Source organism: Natator depressus, chromosome 18, assembly GCF_965152275.1.
Source record: "Natator depressus isolate rNatDep1 chromosome 18, rNatDep2.hap1, whole genome shotgun sequence".
Classification (NCBI taxonomy): Eukaryota; Metazoa; Chordata; order Testudines; family Cheloniidae; genus Natator; species Natator depressus.
The window spans coordinates 19,589,906-19,612,222 of NC_134251.1; the positions used below are offsets into that span (position 1 = coordinate 19,589,906).

At 42.5% G+C, this 22,317-nt stretch overlaps 1 protein-coding gene across 2 annotated transcripts in view; it reads left to right on the plus strand.

Annotated features, from left to right (window-relative positions):
• The window catches only part of PRDM16 (PR/SET domain 16), a 436,087-nt gene that overhangs the window by 350,380 nt on the left and 63,390 nt on the right, over positions 1 to 22,317 (plus strand). For both annotated transcript variants that reach the window (XM_074934108.1, XM_074934109.1), the window contains exon 4: positions 20,461 to 20,595. In XM_074934108.1, the coding sequence (XP_074790209.1) occupies positions 20,461 to 20,595 (135 nt within the window). The remainder of the gene's footprint in view (positions 1 to 20,460; positions 20,596 to 22,317) is intronic.

A 22,317-nucleotide genomic window follows, 5' to 3' on the forward strand; every position in this document is an offset into this window, starting at 1 on the left:
AGGTCTACCAGATGCATTCCCTTCTACAGACTCTCAGGACCTCTGAGGTTGTCCTGATTTGTTTCTTTTCTGGCTACTTAATTTTAAATGAGAGGGGACTCTGATGTGTGAGGTTATTGGGATACAGCATAATCCATCAATAAACTGTATAGCAAGGCCTTGGGTGGCACGGGCCAGCCCCAAGAAAGCACATTAGGTGGAATGCATCACATCTGTATTTGTTAAGTGACTGTACATAACGATGCTGTCAGAGAGAGAACGGATGGGTAGGGCACTAGGCGAGGCCTGGGAAGCCCGGTTTCCATTCCCTGCTTTGCTACAGACTTCCCATGTGACATTAGGAAAGTCACTAAGGAGATGTTTACACTGCCACTGGGAGCAAGCCTGGGTAGCCAGGCTCGAACTAGCTGGGCTTGAGCTAGCACATTAAAAATAGCAGCCTGGCCATCTCTCAGGCGGCAGCATGGCCATTGCCTCTCAAGCCCACCCAACTCTCTGGCTCAGAGCTGGGGTGGCTAGCCTAATTCTCCACCGGAACTGCCATGTCCACACTGACATTAACTCCAGCTGAGCTAGCGGGAGTCTGTCTACCTGTGCTGAGGGGGCCCACTCCCAGCTCTAGTGCAGACGTGCCCTTAGCTTCTCTGAGCCTCAGTTCCCCGTCTCTAAAATGGGGATAGTATCACTGCCCTATCTCGTAGGGGTGTTGTGAGGATATATACATTAAAGATTGTGCAGTGCTCAGTTACTGCAGTGATGGGGCCAATAGCTAGCACTGCCAGAACACATTCCATCTCAGAGCACTTTACGAGCATTTACATAATTGTTTAGAGCCAGATTTTCCTCTGATGTTGGCAGTAGAGGGGACGCCAATCTGGCAGAACTTCCATCGCCTGCTAATTTCTTCTCCTGATCCCATAGATCCCATGCCCTCACGTGGTGCATGGCCCGAGATGGGATGAGGGACAGCCTCTGCTTAACCTTATGAGGATACTCCCCAAGAAGTAATTCTGAGGGTGAGAGATGCCCACTTCAGTTGAATGAATGGAGAAGCTTCCTTACGGGTGCTTTGGAGCAATAGGTTGTGGAGATATATGTGGACCTGTCCTACTGTGGGGGAGCAGCCTGGACTCATTGAGCTTCTGATGATGACTCAAGATCTGCACTGATCTTGGGACATATGTAGCTTGAGGGGAACAAAATCCCTACCTGTTCCAAGGGGAGAAGATTTAGCAATGCTTAGTTTTTAAGTTAACAATGAGACATCTAGGATGAGACGTCGGTAAGACAGACCAAGAAGCAGGACTGGACAGAGAGGGAGCAAGTTCAGATTGGAGAGGTAGATTTGTGAATCATATGAGTGAAGATGGTAGCTGAAGCCAGGTGAGCTCACCTAGAGAGGGTGCTGCAGCCAATAGGTTCTAATATTGACAATCCTGCTGCTTTTATAATACACTTACATGTAAAATGTAAAAAGATGCATTCGTTACAAGTCTTTTCCTTGGATTTATTTCTGTTTAATTACTTATTAAAGTTTTACTGACTTCATGTAACAGATTTGCTAACCACCCATAAACCATGTTTTGCTGCTTTAATTAAACCATTGCTATCCATGAGGTTTTATTCACAAACTGACAACATCAATATAAACATATCTCTGGCAGAGTAATTAATAAAAGCAGGCAGCTCATGGGAGAAAACATATGTGTCGTATCATCCTTGTAGATTCTGCTATTGTATAGTTCTTTCAAAAATGCCAAGAAATGTCCCAATTAAAATGCTATGTTGGTTATGTACACCCATATTTAATTTGGGATAATTGACTCTGTTATGTTCATCCTTGAGAACACATGGGGTTGCCAGATATATACGAGAATCAATTATACCATAGAAATATTATACAATTAAATTTTTTAATACTATAGGATTAGGTTTTAATAAACTCTTTCAGCAGCATTTCAGGCTATGAATAGATGCTTGAACTTACTATGTAGGTGCTTTCAAAGGGAATGTAGGTAATATTGTCAGGAATATGGTTTTAATTTCTCAGTACGTTTGTATTAATGGTGTTTGTATTTTGCATGCTGAAGGATTGCTAAAGAAAAAAGGGATTTAATTTTTTCCTCTTTATCATTCATATCATGATTTTTTCATAACTTGAAGAAAGGTTAAGTAATGCTTCATCTCGGATGCTATCTGGTATCTTTTATTTAATAAAATAATACATCAAAATAATGCCACAAGGACATTGACCAAATATTCTTTCCAACTGCAAAGGGGTCAGTGAGGACTTTGGGTGAGGCTGCAAAGTACCTGGATGTTCCTTATAGTTTTCCCCCAACGTTTTTTTCAAAGCTGGAAGAGATGATCCTAAAGAAATTTGGAAACCACATTCAGGTTTACATACAATTAATCCCTTTCCCTCATCATTTAACGATTCTCATACCTTTTCTTTTCTGACCTGTTGGCTTGGGTCTTGTGTGTGGCTGGCTTGGCTTTTTCAGATTGCAAGCTTTTGGGGGCAGGGAATATGTCTTATCTTAGTGCTCAGATACCATGGTGATGATATAGCAACCCGGACAGATAATAAAAATCATGTATAAAATGACGATAATAATAAGCAAATCCTGTGAAACAGGCAAACATTTAACCCCCTTTTACAAGTGAAAAAATGAAGACACCAAGAAGTTAGGTGACTTGCTGCTGAGTGAGTCATCAGCAAAGCCAAGAGAACTACCCAGGATTTCTGACTTGCTGTCCCTTGTTTTAACCACAGAATATGTTTCCTCCCTTATGTTAGGACAGATCTAGAATAAAAAAGTGCATGTTAACTTTAACTCCATCAGCTGGACAGCTGTCTGGCTCTGCAACATCTTAGCAATAGCCAGTAGCTATTGTTTTTCTTTTCTGATTCATTTTTGGCCTGAAATCAGTGAATTTTAGAAATGGAGGAAGCATTTCCCATTAGATTAGAATGATTTTAAGGTAAATCAAAATATTGGACTCAATTGCCTGGCAGGTGTGTCTTTAAGATTGTGAGAAATAAGCCCACAAGGAAAGGAAATTCTGTGTTGGAGCTGTCAGATTCCCCTTAACTCAAACCTGCCTCGCCTAGGCAATCGCAACATATATAGTATGTCAGATTACGTATTGTTCCGAGACTCCTGTTAGTGGATTGACTGGGCTGCAATGTCTCAGCATAATAAGCCTGGGTCAAGGTATTGCTGCAGACCTTTAATGTTGACCTTTTATTCTGGGTTTGTAATTACGCTTTTGCCTTAAACATGTCACCTTAAACCATCTTCTGACACTGAGATAAGATTCCTTTGATACTAGATCTTAGAGTTTCAAAATATATGTTTCTGAAAATACCCAAAAGGCAGATTATTCATTAAAATCAATTCCCTGGAGTACATAATTTTATATTTAAACTGGCCTGAGCTATAGTTCATCCTGAAGGCATTGGAGACCAGACATGCAATTTACTCTTACACCACTTTATAACTAAAAATATGCTTTGTGATGGCTAACAAGATATTCACTTAGTTTCCTCAGGCTGAGAGCTCAAATCCAAACCACAAAGCTTGATAATGAAGTAAAATCAATCCTTCATTAGCATGATTTTGATCAGAGTATCAAATATGGATTAAGGGGCAAGTGGGCCGACCAAAACACAAAAGCAGCAACTTCCTATGTATAGCTTGTCCTATCTGACCAACGATAGGAGGCTATAAGTCTAGGTAACTATTTGAAAGATGTGAACACTAAGAAGGGAGGATAGTATGGAAGAGTATAAGGATTGTAAACTATCTGGGGCAAGGGCTGTCATCTTTCATGGAATCATAGAACGTAGGACTGGAAGGGACCTTGAGAGGCCATCTAGTCTAGTCCCCTGCATTCAAGGCAGAACTAAGTATTTAGACTATCCCTGGCAGGCGTTTGTCTAACCTGCTCTTAAAAACCTCCAATGACAGAGATTCCACAGTCTCCCTGGGCAATTTGTTCCAGTGTTTAACCACCCTGACAGTTAGGAAGTTTTTCCTAGTGTCCAGCCTAAACCTCACTTGCTGAAATATAACCCCGTGTTACTTATCTGAACAGTGCCTAGCACAATGAGGCCTTGAGCCTCTACTGGGGACTAGGAACTAACATAGTATAATAATATAGACAGGTTTCAGAGTAACAGCCATGTTAGTCTGTATTCGCAAAAAGAAAAGGAGTACTTGTGGCACCTTAGAGACTAACCAATTTATTTGAGCATAAGCTTTCGTGAATCCGATGAAGTGAGCTGTAGCTCACGAAAGCTTATGCTCAAATAAATTGGTTAGTCTCTAAGGTGCCACAAATACTCCTTTTCTTTTTATAATAATATAGAGGAAGTAGTAATGGGATGAAACTGAGCGGAGGAATATTCACATTCAATGTCAGGAAAGAGGTTTATGTGACTATCAAAGTCTCCCTGTGGAAGTGATGAAAACCCCACTGCTCGAGTAATTTAAAACTAAACTGGAAAAATCACTGGAGAATGTACAGTGGGGAATAATGCTCTCCTGGCAGGGAGATGGACCGGATCACCTAACAGGCCTTTGCCATCTCTAACTATTATGATTCTTCAGCAACACTCAGAGTAGCTTAGGAAGAGAAACAGAATCAGCACAGGGCTGTAAGAGTATCTCATAAAGGGCCATTAACAGAGGCAGCTGTAGTCTCCTGGTTCAGTGGGTGCACTGTACTGAACTGCTTAGGGGGCATCAACCACTGGCAGCAGTACCCTCTGCTCCGGCACTGCAACCCTAGTCCTGACCCGGTGAGGAAGGGAGGCTCCAGGAGAGGGGCTGGAGGCTCCTGTCGGGTGGGACTGAGTCTGGCTCCCCACTTCAGGCGTTCCGACCTGGTGCACGGGGATGCAGTACTACTCAGGTTTGGCCCAGTTGCCCCTGCCTCAAGGTTGCAACCCCATGCACCAGGGACCAGTCACAACACCACTCACTCAGATTTGACTCACCCCAGCCCTCCATCATGATGGAAGGGTGGCCAGGCCAAACCTGAGTGGCATGCACCCCCATGTGCTGGGTTGCAATGCTCAGAGTGGTGTGTGTGCAGTTTCTGTAGGTACTGTTAAACTCAGGGACCCACACTAAAGCTGCACCTAGCCGGTAAAATGAGAGATATTCATGTATGTGGATACCTCTGAAGCACCCTGCAGACATGCACACTCGCAGTGTGAAAAGAAAAGGAGTACTTGTGGCACCTTAGAGACTAACCAATTTATTTGAGCGTAAGCTTTCGTGAGCTACAGCTCACGAAAGCTTATGCTCAAATAAATTGGTTAGTCTCTAAGGTGCCACAAGTACTCCTTTTCTTTTTGCGAATACAGACTAACACGGCTGTTACTCTGAAACCTCTCAGTGTGAAGGTGCTGTCCCTGCAGGTACTGTCATACACAGCGTGGTGTTGCCGGGGCCACTGGAGTGTAGATAATAGCGTACTATCGGCGGATCACATGATGGGTGTCAGTCTTCACACCTTTCCTTTGCAGATGCCCTTAAAATGCACCTGGACAGGGTCACTTATCTCTACTTTGAAAGTCAAAAAAGATACCGCTGGTTGGAAAAGCGAGAAAAGACTGAAAAATTGATCAGAAATTCTCTCACTGTTTGATCACTTCCACTGGGAGCCAGCAGGATTTAACAGTTAGAGCAGGAGTCTAGAAGTCAGGACTGCTATGTCCACAGCTGATTATCTGCGTGGCCTGGAAGGCAAATCGCTTCGATTGCCGTGTCTCTGTTTATGTGCACCTTTGGAAGGGGGATAATACTTACCTGAGAGGAGCGTTGAGAGGGTTTGTTCACTTACTTCTGTAAAAGAGTTTTTAACTCCCCAGATGGCAGGCACTACATAAGTACAGAGAGTCGAAATGAACTGTCTAGGACAATGGTGTCCAGCCCAGGGCCTGTGGGCTGCCTCTGGCCCTGAGGACTCTAAATTGTAGTTCTCAAGGGCAACTCTATTAATCAGGAAAGTTATGTCTGATTATGAATTGAAAGGCAGCCCCTCCCCCCCCACCACCCATGATGCTTCAAGTGTACGAAGCAGCTCCAACACTACAGGGAGGCAGACCAGAACGCTGCCTCCCCAGCGGCCTTCCACTGTTTCCCCTGCAGCTACAGGAGCAGCTCTGGTATGGACCCCCAGTGCTCTGAGCAGCTGCTGTCACTTCTCTGCCGCAGCTGATCACCAGCTCCCCCACCAGCCCTACGCTGCAGGGCAGCAAGGAGAGAGTAGCTCTGGCTGCTCCATGGCCTAGGGGGCTGTGGAAGCACCGGGGAAAGCAGGGTGGGAGCTCAGCTGGCTCTCTTTCTCTGAGCTGAAGTGGGGCCCTAACACCGGGTGGCTTCCCCCATCAACCCACCGAGCCACCAAGAAGAAGGTACAGCAGGAGTACCTGCACGGGTAGCTCCCAGCATGGACATAAACAGCAATGAAGAGAGTGAGTCACAGCTTAGGCAAGCAAAGTAACACTGGCAGAGTGTGGGTATGTACCCTGTCTCTGCTGCTGGGTTTTAGCACTACAGCGTCCCACTGCTGGAGCTTTGCCAGAGCCTTTCACTGACACACGGAGCTACACACAGCAGTGTGGATGCAGCTGGTGTTTCACTGTGGCATGTCGCTCTCTGGGCCCTGCACACCGCCGCCAGTTATGTGTAATGCAGACGTAGCCTACATGACAGAGGCCCTATCCTGCTATCAGCTAAGGGCGATCTCCCATTCATTCAAGGGTCGAAGTCGGTGTTTTAGGGGCAGGAAGATATGAGCTCTACCTCCAGAAAGTCATGGCACAATGGCAACCACAAAGTACTAAATAGCTACAGATTGGTTACAATGTTATTGGGGTTTTTTGTTTATCTGTCAAAGAAAAGTTCATGGACAGCTGTTATGCAGGATCATAATTGCTTCAGCAGGGTAGGAGCCTCCGATGTTGTTGTGGAACAGTTGTGCAGCCTTCATGTTCTCATTTTTGCACCTCCTTTTTGGTTAACATCAAATAACACATAAAGAAAATAACACATTTCAACTTCATGATTGGTGAGCAGCACGTTATTACTGTGAGATGGCCACTTCGTTTGCTAAGCTTTTTAAACAGAGGTCTTTGTTCTTGTTTGCAGTCAACTAAGTTGATTGGGAGGGAAACCTACAAATATTCTTTTATTCTTTTCTCCAGTGCCAACCAAGTTTACAAACTCATCTAATTCACACCTTCAAAAAAGCACGAGAATCATCTGCAAAGCAGCTGCCTTACTCATTTCTGGCAAGAAAGGTTACAAGGACTGTGCTTCCCCATACATCTGAGGCACCTTTGATGAGGGGGTGCTTCCTGTGTAAATGAAACTTCGGTTCTGATATGCTCAAAGCAATATCAACCCTGGGGGAGGGTACTGCTTTTCTTTTTCTAAACCTCTCTGCTCACAAGGTGTAAGTAAGGTCATGGCCAAGGCTGCAGTAATGTGCAAGCTCTTGGCTTATAATATTGTGCAATTTAATGTTCATATGTGAAAAAATGTACGCTGTTATATTAATGTTTCTAACCTGCTTGAACACAGTAGCATATGCTGACATAAAGAAAAGGAGTACTTGTGGCACCTTAGAGACTAATCAATTTATATGAGCATGAGCTTTCGTGAGCTACAGCTCACTTCATCGGATGCATCCGATGAAGTGAGCTGTAGCTCACGAAAGCTCATGCTCAAATAAATTGGTTAGTCTCTAAGGTGCCACAAGTACTCCTTTTCTTTCTGCGAATACAGACTAACACGGCTGTTACTCTGAAACCTGTCAATATGCTGACATGAGATTGCAAATCAGACGTAAGAAAGGATTGTATTCTTTCTGCACTGGAGATAGTTCAGTGTTATATGTCTCATCACAGGTAGACGCTGTTCATGAAGTCTCGTTTTTTTTTTAAAAAATGGTGAATTTAGAGCTGGTGAAATTTAGGTCCAAAATTCATCCACCAAGCAAGTACAACATGAATAGTTTGTAGTGTGAGCTTTACAGACACAATGATCCTGCCAAGGTGTCTCAAACCATGACCTCAGTGTGGCAGGAGTTCACTATTCATGACTAGTTCCATTTTTTGCCCTCTCTGCTGAGTCTCAAAAAGGGTCCAAATGTGATGGATGATTGTGTGAGTGGACTACACCTCCCTTCACAGTTGCCACAAAATAGTAACAAATTTGGTCATTTCTAACCTGAATCCCATTTGAACTAGTAATAGGTGTCCAAGGGTTTAAATGCCCATTGCCAATGACTTTAGCTCTATTGTGCCCCTGTAAGTGTGTTTCTTGGTATGAGAGCAGACGTACAGGTGAATTTCAACAGAGCAAGACCTAGAAAACGCTTCTCACTGGGATGAATACAACTAGCACAATAATATATGAACTAATGTGTCATTCTGCAGAATGACTTTTCCTTAATCTGGAGAGATTTTTCAATTGGATCATATTACAATCATATTTCTCAGAACTTTTCCTGCCAGTAATTGTCCTAATGCTTGATTTTTGGCACTATGGATAAACCACAAAGTTTTTAGGGGCGAAAAGTTGCCCAGGTACCCATATAAAGAAAAGGTGTACTTGTGGCACCTTAGAGACTAACCAATTTATTTGAGCATAAGCTTTCGTGAGCTACAGCATCCGATGCATCTGATGAAGTGAGCTGTAGCTCATGAAAGCTTATGCTCAAATAAATTGGTTAGTCTCTAAGGTGCCACAAGTCCTCCTTTTCTTTTTGCGAATACAGACTAACAAAACTGCTACTGTGAAACCTGTCATATAAAAAAGGAGAAGGAGAGTGTAACAATCAGCTCTACGTACACTCTCATTTTATTTTAATTTAAATTCCTATGCCTCAAAATGATAAAACACCACAGCTTTGATTTTCCAAACCTCAGATGTCTGAAACTCCCTGTTAGCTGAAGCAGAGTCGTATCTCTCAACATCTGTTAATTGAATTGAAAATGCCCTTTATTTCTAAAACCTTAGTTATCTGAATTCATTCAATATTCCCTGTGTCATCGGGATAACTGAGGTTTTAATTTCTTTGGTATATTATTGATGATCAAGTAGAATCTGAGCATTTTTTGGTTTGGTTTTGTGATGGGGGAGGAAAGTAGGGTTCCAAGAAGTTATCAGATAGCAGCCAATATTCTTCCACAGAAAAGGCTTGTAAGAGACCTTGAGACAATGTTATTTCATATGGCGCTTCTCATGCTTGAGCCTTCAATTGACTTTGCAAAAGCTGTAAAAAGGGTGGTATTTTTTAATTAGTATGAGCAGTAGGAATGGGCATTTGAAGTTTCTGCTACTATTCTGGCAAGAGTGTGAAATGCGGAAAATGGTTTTGGCACTCAGGGCTTTCAATGAATCATTCTGAAGAGGCCTACAAATTCGTGGTGCTTCACAACTCCATTCCCGAAGCTTTAAAGAGAGAGAGAGAGAGAGAGAGGTAGTAATAAGTGATTTAAAACAAGCAGCAGTAACCCCTCTGGATGCTGGTCTAGACAAATACACAAAACCTTTTAATGGAAGTTGATTAGAGATTTTTTTTAAAAAAAGACAAGCTACAGTTTCTTCACAGTGGTGGACCCATTTGAGTGTCATGCTGGGGACCTGCTGATTCTGTGGCTTGATTTCTAGTGTAACAGAAAGATGTGCATTCTGATTTTATCACTATTGTTTGTTTGTTTGTAACACAGTAGCATCAAAAGGCATCACCTGAGTTCAGCATCCCCTGGTGGTGGGTGCTGTCAGAGACAGTCACTGAGCTTGCAATTTCGGCACGTCAGACAAAGGGTGGGAGAAAGGGAGCATTGTGATTCCCATTTTACAGACGGGGGACTGAGGCACAATGAGATTAAGTGATTTGCCTAAGGTCACACAGGTGATGTGGGGCAGACTAGTAATTGAACTCACACCAGCCAAGTCCCATTCCAGTGCCTTGCCCACAAGAACATCCTTCCTCTCTTCTGTTTACTCTTTTCAGGGTCTGTTCAGCACATAGAAATGCAAAAGACAATAAGAACTGAAGCCTACAAATGCCCATTCTCCCTGCAACTGCAGGAGATCAAGAATGTAGAATATACCCTTCTGATCTTGAGGAATGATCTCTGTTCATTTCTTCAGAGAAAGCCAATGATACCCAGAATAATCCCTGCATGGCAGTTTCTTGGGACTAGGGCACTCTTGTGCTTAGCATCCAGAAAGGAGTTCCCTGGACCAGAAGTCAGAAAACACTGACTTGTTGCATCACCTTGAGCAACTCTCTTAAGCTGTGTCTCTCTTCAGTTTACCCATCTGTCATATGGAAACAATGATTTGGCTAGTTGACATGGTTTCATTAGAAAGACGGTTCAATACTATATAAGCCTTTTTAAATGATAGCAAGCCAGTCATACCCAAACCATGCCACATTCAATCCTTCTGAACAGCACTAGAAAAACACTTGTGCTATTCTGCATGCTTCTGAGCCCCACGCCCACCCCAGTCCCCCAGTCAGACTGGAATTAGATTGCATGAAATTCTAAATCTCAATGTACCTACAAATATTCTGTATCTTTTGTTTACCATGTCAAGCACTTTTATTTTAAGTACTTGCCTCTTTTTCCATCCACAAGGCTCCAGACACTGCTGAACAATTAATATTAAAATATAGCAGACTTTTGCTTTTGTGTTGTTCTGTTTTTTGATAAAGCAAAATGCACTATGAAAAAAAGATATGTTCTGAGCTCTTGGGAAGAAAGTTTCCAGGTTTGGTATGTGTGTTGTAAAGAGTCAGACAATCCCATTTCTGACTTGTGTGTACAACATCTGTGATCTGATTCAAACATTATTTTTTACAGCCTACTGTTTAATTTAAATCAGTGTGGTATGAATTATGTTACTGGTGGAACACGAGCTTTTGTTGAGATAAATGCTTGCCATCAGCTTGAAACTCTTCTTCTGTTTTGACATTTTTACTTTCTGGTTTTCTGCACGATGATTAGCCGTTGCTGTGAAAGTTTAGCCTTTACCTCTCAAGGAGAGTGAGGTTGTGGGGGAGGAAGCAGGGAGAGAGAAAGAGAAAGAGAGGGGGAAAAGATTACATGCATCGGCAGTAATTAGCATGAGTGGCACCTCTTTTGACATACTGTATTATTTACAGTTGGCTTCTATGTAATGAACCTGCACCTTTAAAGCAAGAAAATAAGCAGGGATCTTTTTACAGGAGAAGAAAAGCAGAACAGTTGTTGATTTTTATCATAAGGTTTGAATTTTTCATCCTTATCCCTTTGCACAAAGGTTGCCCTGTCACGTAGATCAAGTGTGAGTTCTCTTAAACCTTCTAGTACATGCTGGGTCTGGTTGCTTTCTAGAGCAGGAAGATGCTTTTACATGGAAATCCTGTTTAGTTAGCTCTGGAGACAAGTATGCTGTCTTATTATTGCTGCTCTTGCTCTCTCTGGTGAGATTTTGTATTTACAGTTAGGTCTAATGTACACTCAGCTGGAATCAATCTGCTGTGCTTGAAAGACAGATCCATGTAATAGAATAATTTTTAATAAGGACACTGCAATTTCTCAGGCCCTCTGTCCCTACCCAAAGCCAGCTGATACATTGGAAATATTCACTGGCAGTTCTCTGTTGGTACAGAACAGAACAGCAATTAATAATGGGCAGACCTTCAAAAGGCTAGAAGGTTTGATTCAGATAGGAGACAAGACATTCAAAGGCCTTTCCAAAGTTTGTCTGAGCTTATCCAGACTCTCTTGGTCTAGAAATTGAGCAGGACATTTTGAAAGAACAGGCTGTTTTCATGGGATTTCTAGTAGTCTTTGGGCTTGGTGTTGTGGGGTGGGGCTTGGAGGAGAGGGTGTTTTGTCCTTCCCCTATGAAAAAATAAATGAAATAAATCACCAGAACAGTCTTTCTTGCAGGACACCGGTATTTCTGCTTCCAGGCCTTGCTGAAACCAGATAATGTAGAGGTGAATATTACCTAGAAATAGAAACATAACCTGACAAAACATTTTCATTTCAGCTAGGAGTTTGGTCTGAGTGAAAAGTCAAGACCAATCTTTTTTTTTTTTTAATCTGAACTTGTTTATTTCCCATCCCTTGTAGCTGTTTGTTGTCATCACTAGACCTGTTAATGGGAATAAAGCTGCCCAGCAGCCGTGAAGGCCACCATAAGACACAAACCCTGTGTTTGAGAATAGAAACTTCTAACTGGATTGGTCCATGGATTCATTTTTTTCAACCCAGTCTCAATAGTTGCCATTAACATACTTGTTTCAAAGGAAAGACATCTTGCAAGGGTTTCTTTTTGCTTCACACATTCTGAGCTTTCCAAGCCATTGGAGATGCTATTTTTTGGTATAAATAAGAGTAATTTTTAGTTATGCAATATCTCCCACAATCTGAAGATCTGAAGTGTGTTACAAATCTTAATGAATTCAAGCCCCATGATATGCCTGAGAATAGTAGTTACCCCAATTTACAAATGCAGAAATTCAGGCACAGAGAGATTAATGCAATCATTAATGGAATCTGCTATTGCAATCATTTAATCAAACACATAACTTGCCTCACATGAGTGGTCCCTTTGAAATCGATTAGATTACTCACATGAATAAAGTTATGTATGTGCATAAATATTTGCAGGATGAGCCTAAGCAACTTGTCCAAGGTCATGTAAGAAGTCTGTGGCAGATCCATCAAATGTACAAAGGTCCTGGCTCCTGAAGAAATCATCCTTCCTCCAATCCTTGTTATCTTTATCACATGGCACTCATGTTCTGGATGGGGAGAAACTTCTCAGTCATGTAGGTGGGGCTTAAATTTGGGCCAGACATTGTACTTTATGCTTTATAAAGTAGTTCTGTGTCAGTATCCCTCAAAGCTCTTCCTGTGACTCCAAGCTAGTGGGGAGCCAGTGAATAGGGCTGGTTCTGTTGCACCTCCCGTTGACTTTTCAGTACTATGACCTGTTTTTGTCTGACACATTTCTTATTAACTCTTTGTCAGATCTCCAGGAAGCCTGGTTAATTGCAGGCAGAGCACTGAATTTATGAGTTCATCCAGGCTTTGTGTCTACACATTGACAGAGGTGTTTCTCTGGACAATTTTTTTCCCTCTTCATCTTGTTGCAAGAATGGACTTTCTGTTTCAGTTACTTTTAAAAGTCATAAATTGTAGCAAATTTTTTTCCTTATTTTTAAAAAAACACAACAAAACCTTATGGCAACAGTTTATTGCTCTAAATCTGCTTGTGGGTCATTAAAGAAAAAACCTCCCTCACTCCTGCCAAATAAAATTCGTACATCGGCCAAACTGTCAAAGGCAGATCCTGCAACTATGGGATGAGAAGGTTTATTGCACTCTCAGCTTCTGGGGAGTGGTGTTATAGCAACAGGACGCTGGGTCATTGATGGCAAACTCATGGGCGCTTCATTTCTTCATGCACACTGGGAATCCATTAGGCAAACTGACGACAGATCCATAAGCATTCCAGTCCATATGGCACACCTCTGCTAAAGTCAAATGTTGGACTCTGCCCATTAAAATTTGAAAGAAACAACCCAATGGAGAGCCCACAAATTAGAGAAGCAGGAAACCTCAAATGATGTGCAAAAAAAAATTGTAAATGTTTAAGAGAATTTTTCCATAATTTTAGCTTCATAACTCAGCATTTCTGATTTAATAAATTACAAGCTGGAGTCTTTGCAAGATCAATGAGCCCTTTGGATTCAGATCCTCAATGCTGTTCAGCAGAAAGCAGAGGAAGCTGCAAAGTGAGCCCTGGAACATGACAACAATTTCCTTTTGGCTAGATAAAAATGTGTCTGTACCAAAACTGGTCAGAACTTTAGACCTGGCTTCAAAATTCATCTCTCTCTAATGGGCCTATCCAAAACCCCTTATACAAACACACCTGAAGTCAGGAGCACTGGAGGATTGTTTTAACTGAAGAGACTAAAGAGGGGAGAGGTAGGAAAGCTGGAGGCAGAGAAACTACCAATAGTCCCAGAGAGATCAAGCCATGGCCCTGGCAGCGTGGACAGAGAGGAAGGGGTGGATTACAGCAGAAGAAGTGACACAGGTAGGATGTGAAGAGAAAAAGAAATGAAGGCGTATTGCTTAACCCTAGGTTTGGTGATCGAATGATGAAGAGGATAGTGGAGCTGTCGAATGTGATAGAGAAATGGGTAAGAGAAGTCATGAAAAAAAGGTAAATTCAATTTTTGACTTGTTGAGTCTAAGAAAGCAGTGGGGAAATCCACAACAATAAAATGGATAGACAAGAAGAAATGGGAAGCTGATCAGAGAGAGAGATTGCAGAGGGTTCATACATATTTTTATTTATCCTGATTAATATTACAATACGGCCCAAAGCCTTTTTATGCTAAGTGACCTACAGCCCATACAAAGTCATGGTCCCTGCTCTGAAGAGCTTATGCTCTAATTTAAGAGAGAGGTAGACCTGGGTATAGTCAAGACATATGTTCCTCTTTCCCTGTGAACTCTGCTTTGTGGGTAATGGTATCCTGTTTTGGACAGTAAGATATGCAAGGAAGAATGCAGTTACTGTAGTCCTGACACTGAGTGAAATATCCATAAATTCTCTCTTTTGACCTTTTGCCAAAGATTTATCAATAGCTAGTCACATGTGATTTTTACGGAGAGAGCTGATTAATTCAGGTAACCGTGGGCCAAATTCCCTCTCAAGCACACCTGTGCAACTTCACTGGCATAAAAGAGGTGGTTAGCATGTAAAACAAAAGGTAGAATTTGGTCTGTTAGATTTCAACTCTGTTATTTCAGATTCACTGGTTAAGTACAAACGCAACTTCTACGTTTTTCTGTGTCATTCCGTTTGCTGCTGCTGAATAGACAATACAGGACACCTAAGGCTGGACCATCCGGCAAACCTGAGGCTGTTCAGAAAAAAAGGGACCTCTTGGGGCACTTGTGCTTTGTAAATTTGTGAAGCATTTTCCAATATCGATAAGTAAAAGTCCATGCCATTTAGAGAGGAAGGGTGGTCTTGTGGTTAAAAAGAAAGCTGAATTCAATTCTTGGCTCTCTGACAGACTCCCTGTTGCTTAATCTCTGCGTACCACAATTCTACATCTTTAAAATACAGATAGGAATGCTTCAACCTTCCCATGCTTTGTCTGTCTTTTCTATTTAGATTGTGAGTTCTCTGGGGCACGGACTGTCTCTCAATATATGTCTGTACAATGCCTAGCGCAAGGTGGCCTTGGTCTTGGTTGGGGTCTCCAGATGCTACTGCAATACAATTCATAATAATTTAACATGACACAAGGATAGAATTGCTGCTTAGTCCATCCAAAACCACGAGTCACTTTTTAAAATGTTGGGCAATGTCTTTAACTGATTTGGAAACAGTTGATGCTACAGATTAGCCAGCACTAAGTTTCTGATCGTCTTTCAACATAAATGGACAGAAAACTAGGTGTGCTTTTATGGGGTATTTTAAACTCCTCTCTCTACATGTGTGTTCGAAACAAAAAAAAACCAACAGTACACCGCTCAGGTAGTTGGGGGACTACTTGCCAATGGTTTTCATCAATTTTTTTCCTATAGACTCAAGCATCGAAAAAGGATGTGGGTGTTTATAATCAGTATCTTTGGAGGTGTTAGTGTACTGGACTTAGTTAAGAATGCCTACACCATAGAGTTGGCTGTGCAGTACTTTATTTCAGTAAGCAGTCCATTCTGCCTATCTTACTGTGATGTCAGAACATCATCCTTTTTCAGCAATTCACAGTGTGGGGCATTTGAAGCTTGTCAGACAAATACGGAAGCATTGAAATATTTACATCAAAAAGTCAACATTTGCCAATAAATGGTATCTGGGATATTGCAGTTATTTCCCTTCCATATACAGGGGGAAACTATATGGTATATTTTGGCAAATACTGATATCTTAATGCAGAAACTAGTGTTTAAATGTCAGATTTACACAACCAGCCTCGTGTGTGTGAGTGTGTGTTGTTCTGCTGTGTCATTTTTGCATCCATACTAAATTGCAGGCAAGTATAGTAATTACACAGCTAACTACCTCTTTGTGCCTTCAGATCAAGCAGTTAAACCTATAACTACTAACATTTTCACCTCCTATTAATTGTAGGCATAGAAAAAAGTGTTAATGCAATTATTTACTAAAGAGAAGTTGCTCCTTGAAAAAACTGGAGGCCAGGTTGACTTCTAAATAAAATTAATTGGGTTAGCTGTTTTAAAACAAATTAGTTAATTATTACCCATACCTATTAAGTTTGCTTTGAACCCAACCCTTATGAGCGCTTCCTGTTCTAAACAACTATGAGGGGCAATATCCCATTGCAGCAAAGGAACGAAATTCAGAGTCAGCTTTCTCTGTTGCACCAAAATGTGGCACCCATGGAATGTAGCACTCTTAAATGAGTCCAGGCTGCTACCATATCTAAAGCCAAACTGAAGGTGGTAGTGAAAGTCCTACCTCTGAATATGGAAGGTATTCTGGAGTATATTTAGCTCCTTGATGCTCCTTATTTATATTATGTCAATGTGTACAGGCCCCAACTAGAATCAAGGCCTTATTGGGTAAGGCACTGTACAAACCCAAAGTAAGAGATTCAGGTCACACACAGGAAGACAATGACAGAGCCAGAAATTGATCCTGGATCTACAGAATCCCAGTCCAGTGCCTTAGTCTGGGGGCTTGTCTACACCATGCATTAGTTCATATTAGAGATGTATAAATTCTGTTGTGCAGTAGCCGGCCTGTGTGGACCCTGCTGGCGCACGTTAAAAGTTCCCTAGTGCATGTTCCTGTAGTCCCGTTTTGAACAGTCCTACATTAATGTGCACTAGGGAACTTTTAGGGCATCCAGCAGGATCCTCCCAGGCCACTGAGCGCACAACCCGCTAGTATGCGCTAGAATTTACTCTTGCGTGGAGTAATGCACCATGTAGGCAAGCCCTGAGTGTGTTGATAGACAGAGTCCCCATTAAAGAGAAGTGCTTTCCTCCTTTTCAGCTGTGTTTGCTGTATGTTCATAAAATGTATTCATTTCTTACAAAACTGCCCCACCACGAGGGGTGGCCACAGAGGCATTCCCAGAATACCAGCTGTCCCGGTACTTCCGGAACGGTGGGGGCCTGCCCCCACCAACATGAGCCAGGCAGCGGGGGCAGAGCAGCACACTTTTCAAAATGGCATCTCCCATCTCATGCCAGACAAAACCTTATCCAGTTTTGTTTCAGCACCGGCCGCAGGACAAACCTTAGAAAATCAAAACTCTCTAGTTTAAAACAGGACTACAAACCCCACGCATGGGCCCTGAATCTGCCAACTATCTCACACTGCAACAGGAAGCTGTTTTTATTTTCAGTGTCCTGATCAAAACCAGAGAAACACACGTTGTGATACAGAAAAGTATTGGACAGAACGTAGTTCGGTGTTGTTGCTGGGCCGCTGTTCATGTCAGCTCAGTTTATTTACAGATTGGAGGAGTGTGTGAAAAACAAGGGTTTCAGTTCTCAGAGTTTCACATAAATATTTTTTCCGGTTTTGGTTCATGAGATTTCACGCCCCCAGAGTTTCAATTTGGGCTTGAAAGCTCAAACCAGTGAGCTTCATGTGATTTTTAGCCAGGCTAGGCTTCATTCTGAAACACAAGGTCTCAATGGTTCATGAATTATGAGTCTTTTAGCAAATTTGAGCTGAGTTCTGGGTTCGACCAGCACTCGTTGAAGTGTCTTTCCTCAGCCCTCAGAGAGTGCAAAAAGAAAGCGTATAATTTAGATCATGCTTGTAGTCCCGGACATTGCTATCTTGTTTGACAGTATCTCTTCAGTGTTTGACCTTATTCAGATTGTCACTACTATAATGTACAATCCACCTTGACAATGTCGTGAAGATTGGGGGATGCTGCCGGATGCTACCTGATTTGCTCATTACCTTCAAGCTTCTGCACAGTGTTTAATTCAGCAGCTGAACATCAAACATACATCCTGATTTTGTTACCCAGAGTATTTTTATTAATGCAGTTAGGACAAGTCGGGTCCATGTTGACAAATGCACTCCTTTCCCAGGAGAACTGTCTCCTTTTTCAAAAACCCTCCAAACTTCTGAAGCTTTTCTGTTTGAGATATATCCTCATTTTACCTCATTTCTTTAATATTAATCTTTTGTCTATGGGAGTTTCAGATTACTTGTTACTTTGATATATAAGCATTAATCTAACCAGTCATGGCACTTTCTGGTAGATTAAGTGTTAATTATCATTTTTTTACCGTTAGTTTCAGACTTTCACTGTGGAAACATTGTATGTGGCTGGACCAGAATCTGTGAATATTCTTCTGTGAGGCAGACCGTGCCAAAGTAGTTCACACCTTTGTAACCTCAAGGCTAGTTTATTGCAGTTCGTTCTACTTAGCACAACAATTGAAGTCCATCCAGAAGCTTCAGCTAGTGCAAAATGCAGCAGCTCATCTCTTGAAGGTGCCATGCTGGTCTGAATGTTTGAAACCTCAGTGCTTCTCGCTCAGAACTGTTAGTCTCTCAGGTGCCACTAGTACTACTTTTCTTTTTGCGCATACAGACTAACACGGCTGCTACTCTGAAACTTGCCTCTCTATGTTTACGATCTGTAAGGCCCTTTATGGTCTAGGACCCAGCTAAATTGGAGATCTCAGTTTCTGTATCCTGTTGTAGGAAATTAGATTATCAGGAGCCTGCGAGGATGTGTGTACTTTTTCTTTAAAATTATTTCAGGAAGCCGGGCTCGAGTGGAGTTTCCGAGGGGAGGCTGTACAGTGATCCAGAGAGAGAGTAGCTACAGGGATGATCATGTGTTCCTTATTACAAGCAGGGATAGTAGCACCACACTATTATTAAGCTTGCCTGATATTTCGCATTATTGGGACCCTTTTCTTTTCGTTGCTTATAACTTCAACCATTTGGGCTGAAATTTTTCACACTGGGTGTCGGACTCAGGCTGAACGGTTTTTGAAAATTTCAGCCTCAGACTGGTCAGCCATTTCCAAGAATGAGGCCAGGGAAGAAAAAGATGTTGTTTTGCCCGTGTTAAAAAAAAATTCTGGTGACCTTTCCTTAAGCTCTAACATCCTCAGCTTTGAAGCAGAAACTTGAAATTTGGCAAGAGAGTGGTGGTCTTTGTGTCAGGGATATGCCTTTTGCATGAAAATCTGCCATGCCAGCTGCCAGGCACAGGGGGGCGAGCAAGCCAGAACATGCTGGAGGGGAGAGGGGGCTCTGGCTAGCTCAGCCCCTGTCCCCAGCAGCCGAACCCAGGCAGGGAGCAGGCGGCTGCTGCCTCCCATCTAGACTGTCTCAGGCTCCATCCCACTCCCTGCCCAGCTGCCAGGGAGAGCGGCTGAACACGCCAGGGGAGGTGCAGGCAGAGATGGACCGAGGGTCCCCCACCCCGCACACACACACACAGGCAACATGGGGCGGGGAGAGTGCAGCAGCTCCCCGGGGGGGGGATATCAGTGGGCAGAGGACACGTGGGACAATCATGTCTCCTTCCCTTTAGATTGTGCCCCCCCCCGCCCCGTATGGGGAGGCACCAGTTGTCTAGGGCTGAGTAGGACTTTCCTTGCAATTACTGTTCTGGACTGCTGCAGGCCAGAGCTGGGGCCACGACCAGTCTCCAAAACTGAGAGCAAGAAGTTTGTCTGTCCTGTGCTGTCAATGACCTAGACCTAGGCAGCATGGAGGAGGAAGCTGTCAGATTTCAACGCAGAGAGGACAAAAGATAGACCTGCAGGAGTTGGGGGAGTCATTTGGGACAATGAGTAGGGAAGTGGAGGAAGACTGGGACTAGGAACTGGAGTTGTGAAGGAATCTGGGACTGGCTTGGAAAGGAGACTGGGACGAGGAACTAGTGGGAAAGGGTGACAGAGGTTGGTGGGCGGAGAGATAGTTCTGATTTGTTCTTGCAGAACTGAATGTCTGTTTTTATTTACAATAGTAAGTACTATGCTCCTTTTTTGAACCTAATAATAGAAACAGATAAGGTGGAGATGGAGCCATATAAGTAGCTAAATAGTTAACAGAAAGCAGTTCAGAAAAGGTGACCTGTTTAGTTGTAATAGCTGTATGGATACGGGAGCTCTATTTTCCTTGATCATTGTGGATGTGATCATGTGCCCCTTAAATCAGTGGAGGATCTTCACTGGGACTTGAGCAGCTTTGTAATTCAGCTGATGTTATTCTGTTTGTATATTTTTATTAGTGATGTAGACTAACAAGCTGTTTCTCTAGCTTTACTTCTTGTTTGGGGGGCCTGCAATGCAAAGAACTATAAAAGTACATTCCTCACTTGTTGATTTCCATACTTATCATTTCATCTCAAGTGAAAAAATTTCTTCCATCTCCTCTTCTTCTTCAGATCGCTGACGACCTGGGAAATGAGAAATTCTGTGCTGATGCTAATCAGACTGGCGCTGGAAATTGGCTGAAATACATCCGAGTGGCCTGTTCTTGTGATGAACAAAATCTAGCTGTATGTCCCGTTAATGACCAGGTATGCTTCTGCTCAGTTGAGCCATCACCATGTGGTTTTTTTATGGCTTTGGCAATTATCAGGTTGCTACATTCAACTGATCACTTTAACAAATATAGGTTTGCTTTGTATTTAGGGGAAAAGCAAAACATCACCATGTGGAAATTCAGAGGATATATTTACTAGGTTCCGTTGAGATAAATCTGCATGCTTTTCTGAGCATCTCTGGTCTGGGAATCAAACTTGAATAAGATGAATTTAGGCTTTCTCCTGAGATATGTGGTGTTTCTGGAGTTAGGGCCAAATTGACAGTACAACAAGAACAGACTTTCATCTGGGATTTTTCCTCCACTCTCTTTGAGTTTTAAGCTAATATGTGGTTCACATTTTATTTTAGGTGAACTAGCTCTCCACTCCCTACATATACTTAGGCATGGAAAGATTAGATCTTTATCAGTAAATATCAGTAAACGTCAATTTCACTGCACACACACACAAACCAACAAAAAATAAATTTCTATCAATAATAATTGAAATTTACAGATAGGCACAGTCAGAACAATGCTGCTTGAGAATTTATGAGAGTCAAAATCCAGCAATCTGGACTTTTGAATTAGGCTTGTTACAAATAGACTAGCAAATGAAGCGTAAAAACAAGTATGATCTGTTTTATGTTTTGACATGTGATGTTGATGATTTGTTTTAACAGTTTATAAAGCTTTAACTTTTTGAATCTCAATGTCTACTGTCATTAAATACTAATTTTCTGCCCACCCACATAATTTTACACAACCCTAAAAATTTCAATTGATAAAAATAAAAAAAAATCCAAACTTTGATATAATTTTTTTTCTGTGTCAGCTGCTTATTCTCTCCCCCCATCCCCCGCTCCCCTCCGCCCACACACAAACACACACTAGCCATAAAATTATGTTTGTGACATCACACTTGGTTACTGTGGAGATGATGATGGCATCACAGAGAAAGTATTATGGATTTGCATGAGGAATAAGCAGCATGAGCGGCAGGGCCGGCTCCAGGCACCAGCTTTCCAAGCAGGTGCTTGGGGCAGCATGCAGAATGGGGCGGCCGTCTGTGTCCCGCGGCAGCAATTCAGTGGCAGCTCCGCCGCCTTTCCCGCCATGGCGGCTTTTGGGCATCAGCTCCACTGCTCTTGGCGCGGCGGCAATTCGGCGGCCACTGCTTGGGGCGGCAAAATTGGTAGAGCCACCCCTGATGAGCGGATAAACTGAAACAAAGATCCTTTTTTAGTGCACATGCAGATATTCATACCAGTAAAATCTGAAAGAAGCAAATAATCAGATAGCCAGGCAGTCTGTCTGTCTGACAGGAGGCAGACACAGAACTGCTCCTAAATGGTGAGCCTGGTTCTCTTCTGTCCTGTATCTTGTGTAGTTTTGTACACCTATGCTGAGTTGGTGTAAAAATCCACCTTCTTTTTTGGTAACTCTTTACACAGTCCTAAAGATCGCACGAGGTGCAAGGCAGTGGAGAATCAGGCCCTAAGTGTTTTTTTTTCCCCAAAAAAGTTTTGCACATTGTGTCTGCTGCTGCCTGGTTGAAAAGGCGGTGTGAGTATCTCAGGTTGCTTTACTGCCACGTGGCAAGCGGAATAAAATCCCAGAGGAATCCGTTTGTAAGAGTTTTTAACGGGGCTTGTTTGTTCCTGAAGTGACTGTCTCTGGTAGCAAATTGATATTACACTGGGACTTGAACAGAATT